This window comes from Cavia porcellus, unplaced genomic scaffold, assembly GCF_034190915.1.
Source record: "Cavia porcellus strain 051 isolate PalLab524CR breed Dunkin Hartley unplaced genomic scaffold, mCavPor4.1 scaffold_24, whole genome shotgun sequence".
Lineage (NCBI taxonomy): Eukaryota > Metazoa > Chordata > Mammalia > Rodentia > Caviidae > Cavia > Cavia porcellus.
This window is the reverse complement of record NW_026947507.1, coordinates 4,125,221-4,139,235: the sequence shown is the minus strand read 5'-3', so window position 1 is coordinate 4,139,235 and position 14,015 is coordinate 4,125,221. Positions and strand designations below refer to the sequence as shown.

At 36.1% G+C, this 14,015-nt stretch overlaps 1 protein-coding gene across 4 annotated transcripts in view; it reads left to right on the top strand.

Moving 5' to 3' along the window:
• The window catches only part of Sgcz (sarcoglycan zeta), a 943,286-nt gene that overhangs the window by 887,739 nt on the left and 41,532 nt on the right, over window positions 1–14,015 (top strand). For all 4 annotated transcript variants that reach the window (XM_063234590.1, XM_063234591.1, XM_063234588.1 and 1 more), the window contains one exon: window positions 3,415–3,537. In XM_063234590.1, the coding sequence (XP_063090660.1) occupies window positions 3,415–3,537 (123 nt within the window). The remainder of the gene's footprint in view (window positions 1–3,414; window positions 3,538–14,015) is intronic.

Sequence of the window (14,015 nt, the reverse complement as noted above, 5' to 3'; positions counted from 1 at the left end):
GAATGTGATAATAGGGATTGTGGGAGAGATAAAGAGTAAGACAAAAATATTCAAGCAAAAAATTAGTATCAGCTTAAAACTAATATTGTATTGAGGAACTACTGAGTAAAAACAAGGCTGTAGTATAGATACTGGATTGGTTGGAAGCCAAAACTTGGGAGATCAAAGGATGAAGATAATATTTCCTGACCTTGAGAGTTTAAATATTTATTTAATCCTCCATTCCAAAACAGAAAAATTGCTGGGATGTGTTGCGTGTGGCGGGAGATCATAAGAGATCACAAATGCCAAAACCTCCACGTTGTCCTGTGATTTTCTCTGCAGCAGAACTCCTGAGGCTGGTTGGTTGTGGTGCTCCCTCATTATGAGGCTTCTCCTGGCTTCCTCCAGGACACTCAGAGATTAAAGATGCCAACCCATCTTCCCTTGAGTGTGGCTTAGTTCATCAAGCTTTCCTTCTGATCCAACTGAGCCAGACTGACAGACTGACTAACTGGGGTGGCACCAGGGATCTTATCAGAATCAGACAGACAGACAGACAGACAGATGGACAGATTGCATCCTCCTCCCTCTCGGGTTCAGTGTGAGTTGCTCAAGCAAGGAACTAGAAATTCCTCCTCCAGACCTCCAAGAAATCTCAAGGGCACACCTTCCCATCAGCACCTGGAGGGGTCCTTGCTCCATCCTCAAGGACCATGACCCATGACCAAAGAAATCAGCATGGTCGGTCTTCTCAGCTGATGCACCAGATGCAGCAGCAAGCAGAACCACTGTAAAAGACGCCAGGATTTGGAGGTAGATTTATTTCCATTGACGGGCACCGATCAATGTCATTCCCAGAATATGAGGTTCTGATCTCTGGTGGCTTAGGGTTTATGCGGGATAAGCAAGCAGGAAGTACAGAGGCAGAATTTCTTATCAATTGGAGAATGGCTTATACAGTGTTCATCACAGTGACCAGCTACACATCACAGTGACCAGCTAAGCATCACAGTGACTAGCTACGTAGCACAGTGATCAGCTCTTTCTGGGAGACAGAAGCAACCTGAACTAGAACAAGAACTAATACCTGGGAAACTGAGAAAGTGAAGTATACTGGCTGGGTAGGGTGGTGAGGGTACATTTTCTGTTACACACCTAAGGTATATTCCAAAAAGGAAAAAGTTAACTCTGAGAATAACAAAAAGTGAGCTTTTTGGTTGTCTTCATTGTGTTGATTTCATTTTAAAGAATACCTGCAGAACATTAGAAGAATGAGAGATGGTATTTGGGTATATATTGAATATTTCAATACCTTTAAGGAATGCACTATTTTACTTATACCTTTGTCTAGTTTGCCTACCAATTTTCTAACTTTACTTTGCATGATATTGAAGTTATTTACACAACTACCTTGAACAGTTATAAAAGAACTTTCAATCTTGAGGCTTTAGTTAGAAAGTTGATCTTTAAAATTACTGGAAAAATATATTATCTGAATAATTCCAACTTCTGTGATCTACTTGTAACGGAATCTCAGCACCTTAGCATTCTCAAGGCAGTTTGCTTTCCCTGTTGTACTTTGTGCGTCATGACCAAGACAAAATTGAATCCAGTGCTATCCTTCCTCCAAGTAACTGGATCTTGAATTGACCAAGCCAGTCAACAGTCCTGCTAAGGTATAATAAACTCAGCTTTATAAAGGTTGACATATTGACTTCAAGTGTAAATATTCCCAACAATTGAATTTATTTCTAATCATTATTTTCTGTTTTCTACTTGCAGCAAAGAAAAAAATATGCAAATGTAGTATTATATGATTATTTTCTGATTTATAACATTTATTTATCAATGCATTGCTAATTGCTTGCAATTTGACCTTCCATAATTATGCTAATATATTAAATAAAATAATGTGTTGTATTCATTTTTAAATCTATTTTTCAATTCAATGGTTCTGCAAACATTAATTTCTGGCTTAGATGCATCTCATCTATTCTGGGTACATGAATATTTTCTGATTTGTTTATTTGCTTTTGCTTATTTAAATTTAATGGATTAAGATTTCAATTCACTTTATCAGACACCACTGTATTTATATTTATGATAATTTATTTCTAATAGTTTATGTAACACAGTATATCATTTTTATGTTAGAAAGTATGATTGAAGGACATTAAGCATCATGTCAAGAAAGTCGTGCTAGTGTGTGTGTATATATAATGTTTATGTTTACACATGTACGTACATACAGTGACCTTAGCACTTCTATAGTCATTAAACTCACCGATACATTTTGTTAATCAGTTAATGTTAGCATTTGAGTGTATGGAAAAGAACGCTACTGAAAACCAGATTCAATTCTCAACTTATATGTAAATACAATGCTTATCTTGTTTTGAGTTCTTGAGATCATACTTAACAAGTAATGATAATAATTAAAGATGAACGAAGTATGCACACAGTGTGGAATGCTGGCATCTCAGACTAGGAGGCGGGTAATCTGCCTGACAAGGCTCTGATTTAGCCTGAGAAGTCTTGCTCCAAGTTTTAGCGGTAAAGGAGCACACAGATCTATATGGAAAAAGAAATAGTTGATATGGAAATATCAAATCCGCAAACCTGTCCACTGTTTCAAATTCCTTCTTTCTCAATTAATATTTATCACTGAGACCCAATAAAGGCTTCTCTCTAAATTCCTCCTAGCCTGTGAATGAATTGTTTTCCAAACACAGGAACTGCATTTGTTGTTATTCTGTGTAGTAGTTAGGAAAATTGGCCAATAAATTGGAAATAGATTTCTGATTCCATTTGTAATTAGGTGTATTTAATGTATTTCAATTAATCAAAAAATATTATTAGAAATATCAGAAGACATTCAGAAATTAAAGCAATTGTCAGACCGAAGGTGAAACGAACTGAAATTCAGTGACAGAAAGGGTAGACACACGTCAACATTACAACCTATGAAATGTAAAGTACGTAAGACCCACCACAACTGAGTAATGCTTTGTAAGTACCCAGTGGTGCCACAATATGGATAGTGTTGTCTGCCTTGCAGATATGAGTGATTTACCCCACAATCTTTATTGAGCGTATAACAGTGCAGGGACAATGGCTGAGATTTCAGCATACAAGAGGAAGAGACAGACATAGTTTCCCCTTTGGATATGTTGAGTGTTTCCATTTGGCTAAACCCAGACACTGCATTAAGACAGTTGGAAATATTTACGATTCACGTGTACTTTACACCCAATGAATCTATCCCAGTAATACTTAGCCAGATTGGACAGCAAGCATCTCAAAAATGATAATAATCTCAAATGTCTAATCCAGTGTTCAGAGTTTCAACCAAGAAAAACGAACTACTAAATGCAGATTTTTTTAATTACATATACAAGTTTTCCTAAATCCCAATTTCTCCTCTTGCCACAGGAGCAGACGCTGTGGAAGCTCAGTGTAAAAGGTTTGAAGTGAGGGCCCGTGAAGACGGCAGAGTGCTGTTTTCCGCAGATGAAGATGCGATTACCATCGGGGCGGAAAAGCTGAAGGTTACAGGTACTGCGGCCTGCGGCTCTGGGAACACCGCAGTGTCACGGCCAATAAGATGCTGTACAACACATTGGATTCTCATGCCTAAAACTGAGTCTTCTATACTATCGCAGTATCACAACTTTTGAATTTCAGACAGTCTCTGAGTAGAAGACATAAGTTACCTTGGAGAAGAAAATGCTAGTACTACAAACCTCATTAACGTACATGAAAGGAAAGCTGTGTCTCCCAGATTATGGAGGGAAAGAGGGTGTGGGCAGAGGGGAGATGCTGGATAAAGATGATTTCAAGTGGCCGAATTGAAGTCGGGATATTACTGAAAGTAAAGGATGGGGAGGGGGGGATGAATTGGAATAGGACGCTTAGAGGTAAAAGGAAAGATTTTCAAAATGTAGACTAAATTCTTGTTCTATACATTTATAATCACCATAATAATGTGATACCCATGTTACTGAGAAGTGATGCAAGCCATTATTGTAACACTAGGGTCACTAAATTCGAACTAGTATGTAAACAAGCAAGCAAGAAAGTGTTAAAAGTGGGACCAGGAGAGGAGCAGAATTTGATGAAGACAGTTTGAAGCACAATCTCTTATGAGTAGTTTGATTTACAATTGTGAGACATAGCATTTTGATGTAATATTTTTTTAAATACCAGAAAGACTCTACATAAAAAAGAAAAACAGTGTGTTTGACTTAATTTGAATTTGGAAGACAGCACTTGGAATATGTGTCATGTTTATTCAGGACAAGCTTTTACTGGTGGGCCACAGGAGAGCAGTTAGAGTAACAGTGAAAGAATATAGACTCTGCTCTCACATTGTCCAGGTTGAGTCCTCCCTCGGCCTTCTAATATTTTAAATAAGCTATGATGCTTATATTCCTTCACCTGAATGACTGGAATGAGGATGACAACCTCAGTGCCTAAATAACATTCATCTCTGTGTGTGCATGAGTGCACTAAACATATTCTGTTATAATGAGAATTAAACATTTATTTGTACTCATAAAGATAACATGAATGTCAGTTTTCTAGATTGTACTGACTTGAAGGAAGACACATTCTTTTTTATTTTAAAGAGAGTAAAACCAAACATAACAAAACAGAAAAAGCAGATCGTTAAAAAAAAATGTAAGTAACAGGTTTCAAAGCAAGACAACCGGGTATCTTCCTTGGCTATCATACTCTCTTGTTTTCTTCTAAATAGTTGTCCATATCTTCACACACAAGGAATTCAAACACAACCAAATAGTGTTAAACTCATCAGAATAGAATGATGAAGGCATTGCAGGTCTTCAAAACCAAACCATAGGAGAGTCAACAATGGCTGCAATAATGTCTCTCGTTCTCTTCAAAATAGCTGTCCATACCTTCATGTATGTTGAAATTAAACAATATAAAACAGACTAAAATCACTCTGAACAAAGAATAATAGTACTGCTGGATTTCACAGAACGATGCTATGGAATCAGCACTGAGTACCTTAGTGTCTCTTGTTCTTCAAAATAGCTGTTCATTTCATTGTACATTGTATTATCGATCCTCATAAACTGTTTAGGAGAAATTCTACACATGTGTGAATCCCTACATGTGTACCTATCCTTTCTGTATTACAGGGGAAACCCAAACCAAACAAAACAAATTCCTAGAAAACATGAAACAAAAAAGACAAATAAATAACAATAGCAAAGAGCCCAAAATGCTGACGATGTAGGTCTTCCAAACAAGGTGGTAGGAGCATAACTAGGCTTGTTATCTTACATAATGATCTTCAAGAGTTCCTCAGATCATCATACAATAATGTGCACAATAGTTCCAATCCTATGAATGTTAACTTTTTGTTCCAATAACTTATAGAATTTGTAGCACAATAATGTTAGCTATCCTGTGTGCTTATATAATTTTAAATATTTTTCTTTTCCCTTCCTTTTTCTTTTTCATTTTCCATGAGATATTCTTTTCCCTTTAAGCGGATTCTTATCCTTTTACTGTATTTATTGAGTTTTTTTGTATCTTATGTACTCTTACCATTTCTTACACTAGGGAGACAATATAGCATTTACACATTTGAGTTTGATTTATTTCACTTATGAGTATGGTCTAGAGTTGCATCCATTTATTTATAAATATCTCAATGTGATGATTCTTTATAGCTGAGTAGTACTAAACTGTATAAAAATATCACATCTTTTTTTTATCCATTCCTCAACTGATGGGCATTTATGTTTTTTCCACGATTGGGCTATTACAAATTGTGCTGCTATAAACATGGGTGCACATATATCACTGTGATATGATGTTTTCAGTTCTGGGAATATTTCCAGAAGTGAAATAGCTGGGTTAAATGGGACTTCCAATCCCAGCTTTTTGAGGAACATCCACACTGACCTCCACAGTGGTTGTACCAGTATGCACTCCCACCAACAGTGCAGGAGAGTTCCTTTTTCCCTGCAGCCTCTCCAGCATTTGTTGTTGGTAGTTTTCTTTATCCTGACCATCTTTCTGGAGTGAGATAAAATCTCAGTGTGGTTATAATTTGCATTTCTCTAGTGACCAATAATGCTGAACTTTTTATCATGTATTTATTTGTCATTTATGTTTCTTCATCTGAGAACTGTATATTCATTTCAGATGCCCATTTTTGGAATGGATCTTTGAATTTCAGGGGTCTGATTTTTTTTTTAATTCTTTATATGTTCTGGACAGAAGTCCTTTGTCTGAGGGACAGTTCACCACGATTTTTTCCCAGTTTGTAGGTTTTCTTTTGACTATGCTGGAAATTTTTGTCTACATGCAAAAACTCTTTAATAGGACATGATTCCAATTATTGATTTTGTGAAGGGTTTAGTGTGCATTTTGATTCTTGTTCATGAATATTCTACTTACCCCTGTGTCTTCAAGTTTTTTACCTACTTTGTCTTCCAACAGATTTAGTCTTTCTGTTTTAGTAGTTAGATCCTTGATCCATTTAGACTTTAGTTTAGTACATGGTGATGGACATGGGTTTAGTTTTAGTTTCCTGCATATGCAGAGCCAGCTTTTCCAGCACCACTTATTAAAGAAGCTGTCTTTCTTCCAGTGAATGCATATGGTCCTTTATCAAAGATAAGGTGGCTGAGTGTGTTTGTGGTTGTAGCTGTATCTTTTAATCTATTCCATTGATCTTCAGGTCTGTTTTTATTCCAGTACCATGCTGACTTTATTACAGTAGCTTTGTGGTATAACTTCAAGTCAGGGATTGTGATGCCTCCTGCCTTGCCTTTGTTGCTTAGAATTGCCTTTGCTATTCCAGGTCTCTTCTGGTTCCAGATGAATTTTAGGAGTGATTTCTATAGATCTGTGAGGTATGCTAGTGGTATTTTGATTGGGATTGCATTGAATCTGTGTAACAATTTTGGGAGGATGGCCATTTTCATTATGTTTGTTCTTCTTATCCATGAACAAGGGATGTCTTTCCATTTTCTGAGGTCCTCTTTGATTTCTTTTCAGGGCATTATAATTTTCTTTGAATAGATCTTTTACTTATTTTATTAGATTGATTCCTAAGTATTTCATTTTTTGTATGCTATTATGAAGGGCGCGGCTTCTCTTACTTCTCTCAGGCCATTCTAAGAGGACTGTGGACTGGAGGTGTTCACTGGACATTCCCTGGCCTAGGTCACCTTATGCTACTCCAACTCTCACCTCCACCACCCCAGTGACAGTCTTCACTTGTAAGAGGTCCTGCAGGTAAAAGAGTCTGCACCATTGGGTGGTTTTGAGTAGTGCCTGCGAGTTCCTGTCTGTCTCATCATTCTGCTTTCTAATTTGGTTTGGTTTCAGTTTTAGGATTCCTGGTGCAGGTCAAAATAGGAAACATACACTGATGACATGAATTAACCTTTCCAGTCCTTAGCAAAGAGGATGGGGGGACCAACGTAACTACATGAGTGTTTGGACTGGCATGGAGCTCAGGCCACTCTGAATAAAAATTGTCTTTTTTTCAAATAAATTATATTTTATATTTATTAATTTTAATATAATATTCCAAATTACATTCCTCTCAAAATAATATAAGACAATAACTTTACTTCTAATGTACAAAGTTATTTTGGTATTTTATAACATCTTTCCACAGCAACTGTTATAATGGATTTAAACATTTATTTATTTATTTATCTCTTATTTTAAAGAGAAAAAGAATGGAAATGAAGAGGATTTCAAATCAGCCTAACAGGAGAGTAGCAATAAGTGATATACTCTACACTGTTGTTCTTATAGTAGTTATTCAGAGTACAACATATAGACATGAAATAATGTCCAGACAATAGTAGTACAGATCTTTCTTTTCAATGAACTAAGAGAAACTAGCCATTCAATTATCTTAACTATCCTGTGTGTGTATACAATTTCTCTTTTCTCTTCCTTCCTTTCTCCTATTCCCATCAGTTTCTCTTTTCATTAGAACAGTTTCTCCCTGGTTCACAATATTTATTTTGGATCTTATTTATTCATTCAGTTTCTCACACTTACGAGACAATATGGTCTTTATATGTGAGTCTGATTTATTTCATGTATGAGTATGGCCTGAAATAGCATTCATATACCTATAAAAGTCTCAAGTTTATCCTTCTTTATGGTCTAGTAGTACAACTACGATGAAAATCAAATGGAGATTCTTTTAAAAACTAGGATTAGAGCTTCCACTCAACACAGCTCTTCCCTTTCTGGGTATCTTCCCAGAAGAACTAAAGACATGATGCCATAGTGATATATGTGCACCCATGTTTATAGCAGCACAATTTGTAATAGTTAAATCTCGGAAACAATCCAAATGCCTGTCAACTGAGGTATGAATTAAACAATGATTTTGTAGGCTTCTTTGTTTGTTTGTTTGTCTTTACTAGAATCATGTCTTTAGAAATTTGGCACTAACATTTGATTTGCTGATTTGGTGAGCAGCTTGGGAGCCACAAGGAAGACAGAGCCTTGGAGAGAATGGGCAGAGTGATTTCAAACATTTAATCACCTCTGAACTTTAGTGTTCCCATGCTTATTACTCTTGAGACCGATAGAATTCTGAGATAGATTTTTAGGTTATTGCACACTTATCTGAAATCCTTTTTATCCTTATTCTAATATTCCTATCAGGTACTTTGCTTGCATTCATAAACATAGGGAGTCACTAGAGTTATTGGTAGCTTTAACGATCTCAGAGATTTTAACTTCCCATGATTTTTATATTACTTCCACTTGTCTCATAGTGATTTGATGTAAAGAGCAGTCTTCACATAATGACAAAATTATGACATTAATTAACTTTTTAAATTTTTCTCTGGGGTAGATGGATGTTCACTTATTCTCCTCTTTATCATGATAACTGGGCTGCAGTATGCACGTAACTGGACTAAGGGAAAGGACACAGCGGTTCTTGAAAAAGTATCCCTCTCCTTTTGCTTTAGGACAATAATTTATTATCTCTCTGTCTCTCTCTCTCTCTCTCTCTCTCTCTCTCTCTCTCTCTCTCAACTCTGTGTCATCTCTAGTTTGAGTATGAGTGAGGCGTGTGTGTGTGTAGAGTTTGGCGTACATAAGTACACCTCTATGAATACATGTCAATATCTCATTCTGTCTCTGTTTTTTTTTCATTTTTCTCCAACTCACATCTATTCACATATCTATATATTTCTTCTTCATAATCATCTTAGTCTATTCCACATTTTCCCATTTTCTCTGACACCATAATTATTCAGTTTTACCACAAACATATTTATCATGTAATTTTAGAAGATCCTAAATAATAATACAGTAATACATCTTGGGGGATAATAATTTCAGAAGACAAGTAGATTTTTTTGGGTGAAATATGACATTTAGAACCACTAAGGACTTTGAAAGTTCCTGTCTAAACAACCCTGGCTTTTACCTGATCATATAAGAACTCCATGTCATTAATACATAAATGATAACTGAAAGTATATTAGTTTGATTAGAATGGCCCCCATTATGCAAATCAGGTTTCTGTTTCTCAAAGAATAGCCTACATGTCCCTCACATACAGAGACAGAAATTTCTACACTCTTAAATGACATCTAAAACCTTGCTACTCTACTACATATTAATTATATGGTGGCTTTATTTCTGCCTGCAATATTTCTAAGTAAATGAAAATAAAGATATCAAAGGCATGTGTAATTTCAATTTCACATGCATGGAAGAGAAAATTGTGCACAGCGTAGCATGTAAGCTGAGGGCGTGGAGATTGATTAGTCACCTCACATACACTTTAAAGCTGGTCTTGAGTCATTTGACAAACAACACTACAAAGAGACTCTGACTCCAGGGTGCTTCTTATAAATTAGGTAGCTGTACAGTAAAAAACTTCAAAGTTACATGTGACAAGAGATCTGCATAAGGGTTATTCTAGAATTGTGAGTTTGTGGCATGAGAGTTCTCTATTTAAGCAATATCCATAGGAATTCAAATAGATCCCTCCTGGCTTTGTAATTTATAAACACAAAGGCATTGCATAAATGGACTTTTGTCTCAGAGTGAAAGCAATAGATGAATTTATTTAGACTGCAGGTGTGTCTATTCATTAGGTAATATCATTTATAACTGAAATTATACATAGAGCCAGTGTAATCACCTCATTTACATTTACCCTGCCTAGAAGGCAGCAAAACTGTAACTGATCTATTCATATACCCCAAGGATAAAGGTGGTTAGAAGTAAAATGTCAGTCTTACCTAAACACGACCAACCTGGATGCCCAGCAACAGCTAAGATGAACAGCCATCTGCTCAAAATTTGTATATCTTTTTTCCTAATTCCTTGACTTACCTCACTCAGTAATAATTTGCTTGAATTAATCTGAATGTATTTATTCTATGCGCCCTCAATAGATCACTGAGTATTGAGACATTTTACAGGTTAGCACCTATATGTGCCCTTGAAAACTTTATTTTCATTTTGTGCTCCCAATATGGGCAATTATCTTTTGAGACTTAGTAAACAAATGAAAGATACAAACTTTTACTCACAGAAGACTCTTAAATATAGTGCTTTCAGGCAGAATCAATCAACTGTAATCTGCGCTTCCATTTGTATTCCGAGAAGTATACTAACTTATCAAACGAAGTACAACTAGAAGTCATTCAACTTTAGAAGGTGAAAGATTTTAGCATCGTAGAATAATATCTAGTTGTGCTTACATCTGGGTTATGCTAAGAAAGAAAAAAGGGGAAAATAGCAAAATGCGTGAAGAGAAAGGACGTGTCTTGTTTTCAGACAGTAGCAATTAAAACAGGAAGTCTGACAGCATAGAGAAACCCAACCCTGCATGCACCCTGTACCCTGTTGTTTGCTTGATTGCCAAGAGCACCACTCCTTTGTCTGTTTTCTAATTGAATGATTGGAAGGACAGACAAGTTTCAATGTTTGTTTGACAATAGAAGAAAGGATTTTCTGAAGAGCTGTCTTTTAAACAGCATGCTTGCGAGTTAAAAATCAATATTTTCTGGTTTGTTTTTATTAGTTGGTCTTCTACCTCCTTGTTCTTGTCTTTTAAATTAGCACAAAGTGATGAGGTCAGCTTTGGAATCAACTTTTCTATTAGTGCCTTTGTTGCTCAGTGCTGTCCAAAGCCAAGACACCCAGGATGCGGCTGCTTTTGTCGGACACCCTGGAGAAATAGAATTGGATCCAGTGCTGAGAACAGTGATGTGCAAGCACTTACTTTTCTCTGGTGAAGCAGCTCAAGTGCACAGACTTTGAATAATCACTCAACACATTTGTCTAGCTGCCTACTAGAAACACAAGTTTCTGAGACACTAAATATTAGTGCTTCTCACTTCGCTTGCCAAATTTCTAGACATGAAGTGCTTGAATAATAAATGATGCAATTGTCACAAAATAAGTTGCTTTTTCTGAGCACCTTACTAAGAATCTTCTTTATGACTTATTTTTTTCTATTTTTCATTGAAATGTCTCCCATTTTAATTTCTTTAAAGCAAAACTGTTTGAAAATATAATTTTATGGTAGATATGTGAAAAGTGTGAGGAAAATCATAAAAGAGGATGGCTCATTTACAAAATAACTTCTTTATGCAGTACCTTGAAAATTTTCCATTTGCTGTTCAAAGTTTCTCTTATAGCTGTAGGTCATAGATACACAAAATCTCCAGTGGATGCAACGAACCCTGCTATTGTGTAATTATATCACATTGATGTATAAAAAAAAGACATTGCTTATAGAATATAATGTTCTACTTTTAAAAAATGAATATGTAATGTAGTAGGAATTCTTGAAGGTTTTTTTAACTTTCCTTGTTTTTGTCCACCACGGTCTGGTACTGACTCCCACAGACTGCACATACTTCACCTCATACTTTCTAAGTACCCCGCCAGCAGGAGCTATTCTTTGACTTTCTCTCATGTTTTAAAAATCTCCATTTCTCCATTGGCTGCATCTTCTTATTTCCATTTGAATCACCATCTGCAAAATGTTAACTGTTCTTAATACTTCATGTGATTAATTGCAAGACCCTGTTTTCTGCATATCTAGACAATACAGGAATAAATCCCTAATGTAAGGCCAGTTGATTGGGAACTTCAGTCATATCTTCAAAGTTCCTTCTTCCGTGTAACCAAACATCTTTAGGCTTGGAGGAGTCAGCGTGTGAGTTTCTCTGGCTGAAGTAGTCAGTCATTACTGTATCTCCTGTACTGTGAAAATTATCTGATATTCCTAGGCCTACCTTTTCTTCTGTTAAAAGGGTATTATAGAACCAAGGATATGGCATAGCTTCTGCCTAGCAAGCATGAAATCGTCAGTTCAATTCCCGGTGGCAAAAATAAATAAATAAATAAATAAATAAATAAATAGGTGTCATAGGAACAATTACATTTGGAATTTTGTTAAAGAGGAAAACGGGTATATGAAAATAACTTGTGACCAATGTTCACACGAATTTGGCATTTGACAACTGATATATCAATAATTTTTAAATATTATTATGGTTCTATTTCATATTTATCAAATAACTACTTACGAAGGAAAATAAGAAACAGGTCAATCAAGGAAGAAAGAAAAGAGTGAGTACATGAAATAGGAATTCATGTTCAGTGCTAGAAATGTAAAGTTGTATTACTAGAGAGTTAAAGGTATTTGTAATCCTTTTGAGGAAATACAAAGGGCAGGATAGAAGAGATGGGTAAATAATGCTAACTACATCCTGCAAATAAGAGCTCAAATAATAAAGTCGTATTTTTTTCTCATGTAGCATTACATGAGTAGGTACTGCAAGTTGCCGAGGGACACAGTTGTGAGGACTTAGAGACCCGCAGCCTTCTAGCCTCATGGGGTTGCTCTTTGTTATGAGGTTGAGGCCATCACACCACCTTCTCATACATTCCAGTGTGATAAGAATGGGGAAAAAGAGAATATTTGGGGAAAATGTCTTATTATAGTGTAATAACCTGGAAATAGTATCCATCATATATAATTTTTTTGCCAGAAGTTTAGTTATGTGCTGTAAGGATAACACAAACATCCAAATTCTAGCTTATTCTTTGTTAAAAATTCTAACGGAACTTTCTAGTCATACACAAAGAGTGAGCTACATGAGAATAAAGTATTTCTGACACAAAAGCTGATTGAATAACATTGAAATCCTAATTTGAAACTGCAAAGAAAAGAAAACAAAGTGTTTTAATGGATCATTCATTACAGAATACCAGCCTTTAAAATGACACATTAGTAGTCTTCTTCAGTCCACAACTATCTCTCAGCCCTTCAGCAGAAGACTTCTAACTATTTGATTCTGATACACCTGTTCTTAGAAAGATGCTGTGTATTGCTCAGCCTTTATGTTGCTTGCCTCCCACAAATTAAAGAAGGACACATTTGTTTAGGTTCACACCCTCAGATGTCTCTGTCCTTGGCTTGCTGACTCCAAGCAGAAACATCCTGGTGGAAGGGCCCGGGGAAGGAAATCTGCTAACTTTTCACTGTGATCCAAAAGTGAAGTGGACTGAAGAGCACACTGAACAACACCCTCGCTAGGCACATGCCTAGTGACCCAGGTCCTCCAAACTGGACCCCACCTCCTAAAAGCAAATTCAGCTATGAACATAAGTAGTTTATTCCACAGATGAATAAAGGCCGCCAAACCCAAGATCCAATCACCTCTCCAGGACACTCTAGATCAGGCAAGTTCACAATAAATTTAACAGTCACATTGGCTACCATACCATTCAAGAAATCAGGGCTGTGTTTTCAGTTCCTATTTTCATCTTCACCAAATTGCCACCTCCTTTCCTAGATTGAGACTATTAAACCTTTAGTGTGACTTTTTTCTTATTATCAACATAAACATTACAGTTAGATTAGTCAGCTAACTCAATTTCTATACCTTGAAACTCGGAGAACTTCAAATCAAGAAGTTAGTCTTGGACAATAAAAATGACACTTGAAAATTGTACTTATAGGCAACTCAGAATAT